The sequence below is a fragment of the Crocodylus porosus genome, unplaced genomic scaffold (genome assembly GCF_001723895.1).
Source record: "Crocodylus porosus isolate Cpor-Errol unplaced genomic scaffold, CroPor_comp1, whole genome shotgun sequence".
In the NCBI taxonomy this organism is placed as follows: Eukaryota; Metazoa; Chordata; order Crocodylia; family Crocodylidae; genus Crocodylus; species Crocodylus porosus.
Genome location: NW_017728946.1, coordinates 2,105,226 through 2,114,471, shown reverse-complemented (window position 1 = coordinate 2,114,471; position 9,246 = coordinate 2,105,226). Strand labels below are relative to the sequence as shown.

The 9,246-nt window shown below is 45.2% G+C and overlaps 1 protein-coding gene and 1 long non-coding RNA gene across 6 annotated transcripts in view; one reads left to right on the top strand and one right to left on the bottom strand.

Annotated features, from left to right (window-relative positions):
- RALGAPB (Ral GTPase activating protein non-catalytic beta subunit) overlaps window positions 1-9,246 on the bottom strand; it is a 191,889-nt gene that overhangs the window by 138,649 nt on the left and 43,994 nt on the right. For all 5 annotated transcript variants that reach the window (XM_019550734.1, XM_019550735.1, XM_019550736.1 and 2 more), the window contains 2 exons: window positions 4,916-5,064; window positions 4,609-4,825 (listed from right to left, as the gene is read on the bottom strand). In XM_019550734.1, the coding sequence (XP_019406279.1) occupies window positions 4,609-4,825; window positions 4,916-5,064 (366 nt within the window). The remainder of the gene's footprint in view (window positions 1-4,608; window positions 4,826-4,915; window positions 5,065-9,246) is intronic.
- LOC109320590 overlaps window positions 1-9,246 on the top strand; it is a 16,303-nt gene that overhangs the window by 3,575 nt on the left and 3,482 nt on the right. The window contains exon 2 of the long non-coding RNA XR_002103821.1: window positions 5,792-5,798. This is a non-coding gene — a long non-coding RNA (uncharacterized LOC109320590). The remainder of the gene's footprint in view (window positions 1-5,791; window positions 5,799-9,246) is intronic.

The following is a 9,246-nucleotide window of genomic DNA, read 5'->3' as shown; positions in this document are numbered from 1 at the left end:
TCAGCACTGGTGAGGCCACATCTGGAGTACTGTGTCCAGTTTTGCCCCCCCCCCCACTACAGAAAGGATGGGAACAAGTTGGAGAGAGTCCAGTGGAGGGCAGCAAAAACAGTGAGGGGGCTGGGGCACATGACTTCTGAGGGGAGGTTGAGGGAACTGGGCTTATTTAGTCTGGAGAAGAAAAAAGACTTAGAGGAGATTTAATAGCAGCCTTTAACTACTTGAAAGTAGCTGAAAAGAAGATGGAGCTAGACTGTTCTGAGTCAGGAGAGATGACAAAACAAGGACCAACAGTCTCAAGTTACGGCAAGGGAGGTTTAGGTTGGATACAAGGCAAAACTGTCACTAGGAGGGTGGTGAAGCACTGGAACAGGTTACCCAGAGAGGTGGTAGACTCTCCATCCTTAGAGGTTTTTAAGATCTGGCTAGACAAAACCTTGGCTAGGATGATCTAGCTGGGGATGTTACTGCTTTGGGCAGGGGGCTGGACTAGATCAGTGGTTCTCAACATTTTTTGTACCAGGACCCATCTGTAAACATCAGTGGCCGGTCTCGACCCAGTTCCCCTCCCGACGTGCTGCCCTCTGCTCCCACCCCCAGGCCCCATCTCCACAGTGTGTGGGGCATGGGGTGGGTTGCTTGAGGAAGGGGGGTTTGTGTGGAGCATGGGGTGCCCCCAAGCAGCCCCTTGCAGGCTGGAACTCTGACAGCCTGCAGAGGGAAAGCCATGGTTTCTCACATTTTTCTCCTTTAAAGGAAAATCCATTTTTATGTCTAATCCATTTTTAAAGTTTGTTCGTGACCCTTTCATATATTCATGCAACCCACTTTACAGTCGTGACCCATGGGTTGAGAAACGCTGGACTAGATGACCTCCTAAGGTCCCTTCCAACCCTTATTTTCTGTGATGATATGACTGTAAGTGTCAAACTGGGGGTCTCTCCCCAGTGTCAGCTCCTTGCACCCCACACCTTTAAAACAAAAACAGACATACAACTAGAAGCCAAGAAACCATGGAAGCAGCACCCAGGAAGCAATGAGTTCCCCACTTCTCAGATGCTACTTCCAGATGCAGGTGAGGTGGGGAGGAGGAAGAAGAAGGGAGGAGGAGGAAAATGTGCTCTTTATAGCTCCACAAGAAATATAGGCTGGCATGCACTTTAAAGCTCTCTGGGCACTGGGAGCCAGCTTAGTGAGTTACTTGTCTGACATAAACTGACTTTAACTTGTGGCAAGGTTACTGTTTATGGCACAATTAACACCTTATTTGTGTCCTAAACAAACATGTATCAAGGCCCTCAGTTCCACAGCTCCAGAACTTGTAAAGTAATTCATCCCTAGCCACAAAAGTATGCTCCAGATTCTAAGATTTCAGTTTTTGGGAGGTAGAAGGGAAAGAAAAAAAGAAATAGCATTGAGAAATGTGCACTGCCCTATTCAACTCAATGGGTCATTACACCTGAAACTTAGTTGCAATAATCTGGGGTATAGCCCTCATTTTAATACTTAATTCAACAAAACATCTTTATTAATTTATCCAAAGCTACTGCATATTTTCTGATGGAGGTCATAAAATCCACTGATCTAGCTCACTGCAAAAAGGTCTTACAATCAGAGTTCCAGACTAGGACTCATAAAAACTGCTTTTGTTCTAGTTTTGCCACATACTTCCTAAAGGACTTCAGGTAAGTCAATTTTCTAATGACTGAGCTCCATTTATAAAATGGGAACAAAGATATTCCCTTTCTTCCAAACATCATAATTCTTGTCTATTTAGAGACTCAACTTTTCAAACCAGAGACTGTTTCTTGTTGAATATATAGAATTTAGCATAGTGAAGCTTGACCTCAGTTAATAGCCTCTAGGTGCTACTACTGTACTAGTGATAACAATAAAAGGGGAAAGCTCAGACAGGAGTCCAGTGAGAGTGAGACCAAACTGAAGGACACCAAAAATTTCCCATGTTTTTAAAACAATGTAGACAGGCAGTCTTATGCTTAACACTATACACAGGATAATGCTCGATTCACTTCTATCAAGGAAGTGATCTGATCTGAACCAGCATTCCAAAAGGAATGTCTTGATAACTAAGATACTGGTATCAAACCAAACCATTTTCTGCAAAACAAAAGGGAGTTTGTGGCTGGTTTTATTATCTACCTACAAGTCTAACAACGATGTCCCTCTCCTTGCTCACCACCAGTCTTCTTTTTCATTTTAGTGTTGCCTACACTAAACAACTAATCCACTTACACACTGGCCTTGAAATAGTCAAACACTTGGCAAGTCAAACCTTTATTATTTTAGTGCAAGTCTATAAATTCCTTTAGTTATTCTTAAGCCACACTGAAACAGTTCATGAGAAAGCAAAGTGCTGGAGTCTCCTTAGGGGAGAAGAAAACAGACTGTTTGTGTTGAGGAGCTGACAGGATTAACCTAAGCAATCTTGCCCTGAAGATAGCTCAGGTTGGCAAACTATACTCTCTCCACATAAGCATCCTTGTAGAAACAAGAACAATGGACATTTGTTAAAAACCAAGGAACTGCATAGTCAGTCTTACTTCAGAGTTCCACAGATGTCTGTACACATCAAATGAACATTCTGGCCTCCAGAGATATAAGAGATAGTGAAACAGATTGCAACTAGATTGTTGCTTTCTATCCAGGTTTTTATGAAGGTAATCCATGACCATGGTACCTTAAATGCTTCTTGGCAGAGCAGCTCTTGCTAACAGAAATAGCAGGCAAAAGGTTAGCCTTTCATGGAGGGCTCTAGAGTAGAGAGGAAGAACAAAATGGACTGCTAGGCACTCAATTATCACCAGTAAAACAAACCGGAAGAGGATATTTACTATAAAATAACATGCAAAGTCTACCTCAGCCATCTGGAAAATTATTGCCAGTTTCTGGAAAATAACTACAATGCATCAGTCATCCAACTACCTCCTACATTACAATCTCTCTCTCTCTCTCTCTGCTGGTAGAATACTTAGACCCATTATCCAGGCTAGCACAAGCTGGGGGGATGGCACTGGAAGATGACATATATCCTTAAATGTAGTTGGGGAAGAGAAGGTGCTTTAGTTAACACCCAAAACCATCCCCCCCCTTGCCCGTGGCCTGAAACTTACTTATATAAGGAGGAAATATGGCTATAACAACTAACTAAACCATATAGCAAAATATATTTGTAAGAAAGTCAGCAAAGTAATTAGGAAGATCAGACTGTGTGGTGTTCTCCAGATTTACATGTTTATTTTATTCAACAAATGCTCAACCTATAGTTTTAGTGAATAACTTTGAACTTTAAAAGATTAGTCAGACTAACAGGTCACAAGCCAGACAATTGCATGAAAAAATAAACTCAGTGTTTAAAGTGGCATAAAATTCCTGTTGTTAAATGGCAACTGGATTAGCTCATTTGGCTGAATATGGAACTTTGAATATACACTCAATGTATTAAGCTTCCCTAAGTTTTAACTTGTCTTGACATGAATAACTGAACTGGCTTCCACAGAAGTTCAAATCAATGGGCACTGCAAGTCCTGAACATTTCTGAAAAATAAGCTGCATGGTGCCTGAAATACTTAAAACAAGCATTGCAAGACCATCATATAATTATGCTCAAATATCTCAGCTCATCTGAGAATGCATTTTCTGGCAAGAATATCCATGAAAACTAGTCAGTTCAGCTACTACGGTGTCCCACCTCTAAACCCAGACTTGCTGCTACAAACCTACATCTCATTTGCAGATCAGCCTTTTTCATCTTATAAGCTAACAAGATAATGCAGCAGGTAGGAGGGTCTGTGAAACAGTAATTAAATGGGCCTTTCTATACAAATTCTGTGTTGGAGGGGGACGTACTCTTTCCTGAATGCAGAATATTAGCAGTATAAGGGACTGCTACTCAACTGCAGCCTTCTTCTGATACATGGAGTATTATTTCTGCTAACATATCTCAAACAGATCTAAACAAGGAAACCAAACAATATATAATAATGACCCAAAACCTAGCAAGTTAAGAGGACCGAAAACAACCTATTTAGCCCATGTAATTAAATGCTATTAATCATCACTACAAAAGGAACATCCTAAAAACTCAAGAGAAAGGTAAGCTCTCCTATAATAAGGTCAAGTGAAGTTCTGTGATAAAGAGCATTTGCAATGATGCTTGACAATTTTTATATATGAATTTATCAAAGTACCGCTATTATAAAATTAATGCTCTTACTCAAACTGATGCCTTTCCAAGTTAGAAAAGGAAACTTACTCAGGATACTGTATTTCCTTTGTTTATCAATACAGCTAATATAATAGCGACTGCTAGATTATTTAACTAGTCATACTTATTTCAGCAAGGAAGGTGACTCTATAGCAAAGTGACATTTTATTTTTTAAATAAAACTGAAACTCACAAAAAAGACCGCTTGTGGGCTGCTAATAAAGATGCTTGTAAAATGTTAGTTCAGCTGGAAGGGGTTAACCATAGTACAAGTGCTTTATTAGATTATATGTTTTTTTTGATCAGGCATAGGTTAATCTTGCAGGTAGGAAGCATCTGTAAATAAGGAAAGAAAGCTATATATATTGTTCAGTAATATTTACCAGTCATGCTGCCATCTCTGTTTATTCCATTATGAAGTTTACAGTGAACAAATGCTGCATCAAACAACCACGATCCAAAGAGGTTCAAGATGCTGTTAACTTTTGGCCTTCGAGGTGCAGGTAGTGGCCGAGGCTCAGAACTTGTCTGGTTTGGGCTCGACAATGGTGAGGTGGAGGATGCCTGTTGCTGCACTTTTGACGTGTGAGTAGTGCTTACCTATTTGAGCAAAAGAAACATTATACACCATTGTTATCTGAAGAAATGTTGTATTTATTCAAACCTATTTTAGTGCTTAAAATAGCTTACAGTGCCAGTTTTCATTGTTGCCTTATTCACAGTCACAGCCCGATGCCTTCGGTTATGAGGTGGAGTTGTGTTGACAGCAGTATTCTGCGGCATACTCAACCTATTTACTGGTGTGGGGGGAGCACTGTCTGACCGAGGTCGTGAAATGCCTGATGAACAGATGAAAACAAAGTCATTTACGAGTCCCATGACACAATCTGTATCTCTAACAGTATATTCTGTAGCACCAAAATATTCCACTCCCCCACAAGCAACTATCCTTTCAGTGTTAGAAAAGATTGACTTGTGGTTCAGAAAAGGATATAAGCTTAAAAAAAAAAAATCACTATTTGTCCTGGATGAGCAAATACTTGCATAAGAAGTAAAAGTGGTGAGGACACAACAGGTAGGAAAAGGTGACATAGATGACATGTACAAAGTCACACACTTTTCAGTCACTGGTTCAGATCAATTAATTCACTTCAAATTTACAACTGTGTTAATCTTGCAGGTAGGAAGTGTCTGTAAATAAGGGAAGAAAGCTATATATAGTGTTCAGTAACATTTACCAGTCATGCTGCCATCTCTGTTTATTCCATTATGAAATTTACAGTGAAGTTTACACTGGTTCAGATCAATTAATTCACTTCAAATTTACAAATAGTGACTGCATTGAATAAATCAATGGAAGGTATGTTACCTCCCACTTACAGTATTTACTTGGATACAAGACAACCCTGCATCTAAGATGACCACCAAATAATTAGATTCTGTATATGGAAAATTTATAAATTTGTTACAATTTTCCAGGTGCAGAAACTAATTATTGGAGAATTGTCTTGAATTCATCCACCGCCCACTGCTACAGCAAGGAAAACAGTGGCTGTGGTGGGGAAGGGGTCAGGTGGCTGGGGGGCATCAAGTGGCCCTCTTGCCTTCTGCAGTCTTCCTGACCCACCTGACCATCAGACCCTGTTCAGGCTCTGCTCCCTCCCCAGCACAAGGTAGAAGGAAGTGAGCTATGTGTGACAGTAAGGGGGGTTATGGAACAGAGGGGAGGGCAGGACCTGCAGAAGCGGACAGGACACTGCTGTGGGTTTGACTCTGGTCCTGACAGACTCAGGGGCAGAGAGTCAGAACCAGAACAGCTGTCTGCCCTCAATTTTCCCCTTGCTAATTTCAAGTGCAAAGGATAAAAAAAAATGACTTTGCAAGAAATACACTCATAGAAACTTGCATATATGCAAATCACTAAGGGTAAGTTTATACAAAATTAATGAATTTCAACGTGTTGCAAACTCCTGCAAGTTTCAGCACATAGTACTAGGTATATTAGTCCAGCACCAAAAGGCTCGTGCCCAGGGGTCTGGGATTTTTTTTTTTTTTTTGTTTCCCAGGAAAAATGGAGAAAAATATGGACTTCCCCCTTTCCTGCAGGAAAACTGGGATCTTTCATTTTAGTGGAGAAACCCACGGATTTTGCAGTTTTGCAAAGAGCTCTTGCAGGCTGGCAGAGTTCCAGCCAGCAGGGAGGCTGACAGGGAGCAGAAGTAGGGCGGTCAGGTAGGGGGTGCCATGCCTGTCAGCTCTGACAGGTACAGGGGGGAGGGGATTAGGGCCCCCATAGGGTGGAAGGGAGTTGGGGATGCCTGGGGCTGCTGCTCAGCTGGTGGGTGCACAGGGCTTGGGGCCCCAGTGGGAAGCTGGACGGAGCTGCAGGCAGCTCATTCACGGGTGGGGGGGGGGAGGCCAGCTCCCCGCCAATGGGTGTACTCCTGCAGTAGCAGGGAGAACTTGTTCTCCCAAAATCTGTGCACAGGGCATGGGTGGGCTGCCTCCCAAGGGCTTGGGCTCCCACCCTGCTGCCCTCCTCCAAGGCGTCGCAACCTGGCAGCTGGCTGGGACCTAGCGCTGCAGGGTGGAATGGGGCCACACAGGAAAGCTGCTTGCCAGTTTTTGTTCCGCCCTGCCCTGGCGATGCATCCCCTGTGTGCGCGGCAGCAGTTGGGGTGGCAGCAAGGGGCTTTGCCCCTCACTGCTGCTGTCTCACCTCACCAGGGCAGCACGGAGCTTGCAGCCACAAGCAGCTTTCCTGCTTGGCCCCATTCCACCTTGAAGCACCAGGTTGCACCCGCTGAGCTAGAGGCCCCAGGGGAGGACAGAAGGCCACAGTGGGGAGCCCATGCCCGCCCACCCCATGCACAGATCTGGAGAGCACAGGTTTCCCCTGCTCCGGGGAGTGTGCGCAACAGCAGGGAGCTGTCCCTCCCCCCCCAAACCTGCAGCAGACAGCAGGCAGAGAGCCAGGCTCCACTCTGGTGCAGCAGCCACTGCCTTCTGTTGGGGCAGGCGGAGATGGTCCCAGGTCCCTGGCCCTGTAGCCCTGGCAGCTGGGGCCCCCTCCAGTAGAACAGGGGGGGTGAGGAAGAGACACCAACAGGACTAGGGGCTGTGTGGGGGAGTGAGGGGCTTTTAATTTTAATTATGGATTTTGAGGTTTTTAAATCAGAGAATATGGGATTTTTTTAAAATCAGAGGATTTGCAATTTTATTTTATTTTTTTTTTTAAATCAGGGAAAACCAGGACCCCTGCTCATGACTTATATGGTTCACTGGGCCAGGCCCCAGCAGAGTCCAAAGCATTTCAAACCATGGTGACCCCACAGCCCAGCACTGCTCAGTTTTACGTGTACTCCAGAAACCTCCCTGCCACAGTGCACTCAGGTGCCCTGCGCCTGAGAGTGGAGACTGCTCTGGGGAGACCCCTAGTGGCACAAAGGGCGAGGCTCAGCTGCCAGTCACCAGGGCTGCACAGATGCTGGTTCTTGGGGCAACTGGTAAAACCAGCTGACCAGAAAGGGGCAGGGCTTATCCCTTCTTAAGCCCAGGTAGGAGGCCAGGAGGGCAGTCCCTCTCCAGCAGCCGTGGAAGTAGAGACTCAGCTCGGACAGACAGAGGGGAGGACTCTGGCCATGAGAGTGTCCCCTGGTCACTGCTGGGGTTAGTGGAGCCCTTCTTCCCCAGCTCCCTCGATCTCTAGCAGGGAGTAGATTTTTGTTCGACCAGACAGTCTGGTTTCTTTGTTGTAACCCAGGGGCTTTATGTTTACTGTTTTGACCAGAGGACCAGGTGAGGCTATAAGGGGTTGGAGGAGGCCTCATAGGAGCTCCACGATAGCGTGGGGTGTCCTGGCACCGGAGAGGGTGCAGCATTGTTTGGGGGCGCACTGGCCCCAGCCCGGGAGCCCCGGAGCGAGAGGGGGCAGTAGGGAGAAGCTTGGAGCTAAGGGGGCGGCGAGGAGCCCCAGAGCGAGAGAGAGAAGGGGGCCAGAAAACAACAGGGCCCAGGTCAAACCACGTCAACTCCATCTGCGAGGCTTGGGCTGCGGTGTGGGGGAGGAAAAGGAGCCGCAGGTAGCGCCCCGTGTCACTTTGGTGCAGAAAAATGGGCAGCCTCCCACTGATTACAACCATCTTCTAATCAAGTAAGATCAAGGCATGGCAGGTGAGTAAGCAGGCGGTTGGCCCATTACAGAAGGGCGGAGCTACTCCCAGAAAGGCTCCAATATCGATACTCCTGTCACACTCCCACAAAGGATTCATGTGCTAATCAGCTCCCCACTCATGACTGGCACCAGGTGTACTTGTCACAAGACCTGGGACGCTCCAAAAATGTATATGCAGGTGAGGCACAAGGTAAGCTGGTCCACCTTTACCCCACAGAGGGAAGAGCAAGACTGATCACGCTGAGAGAGGGGGCAACAGCATCTCTCAGATACATAAAAAGTTCAGTGGCATTTGCTAGACATTTAAGGCTGCTACAAAAACAAAAATTATTGGAAATGGGAAAGAAAGGGACTGCTCAACTGTGGGAATGAAAAGAAAGTCAGATGTATTTGATGTTGTGGTGACTTGAAAAAGTTGATGCTGAGTAGGGTTGAGCACAACGACCACTGTATTTTATTCAAATGGGCTACACAGACCAATTCTTGTGGTAGGTACCCATCAGCATTGAAAGCCTGATCTTTGCCTTAAAGGCAAAGAAAGGGATCAAGAGAACATCAACTTGCAAGGAGTAGAGAAAGAAGACCCAAAGCTCAAAACAACAGCAGTGGTGGCAAGTAATCATGAGGTATAAAAAGAGCTGAATAATGGAAATGAAGATCTGGAGACAGATGGAGAGTGGATGAAGGTGGAAAAGAAAGGATGAAAGGTGACAATGAGAGCAACAGGAGAGGCAGCAATGATGAGAGTGACAACACCATATTCATAGATTCATAGATGCTAGGGTCGGAAGGGACCTCAATAGATCATCGAGTCCGACCCCCTGCATAAGCAGGAAAGAGTGCTGGG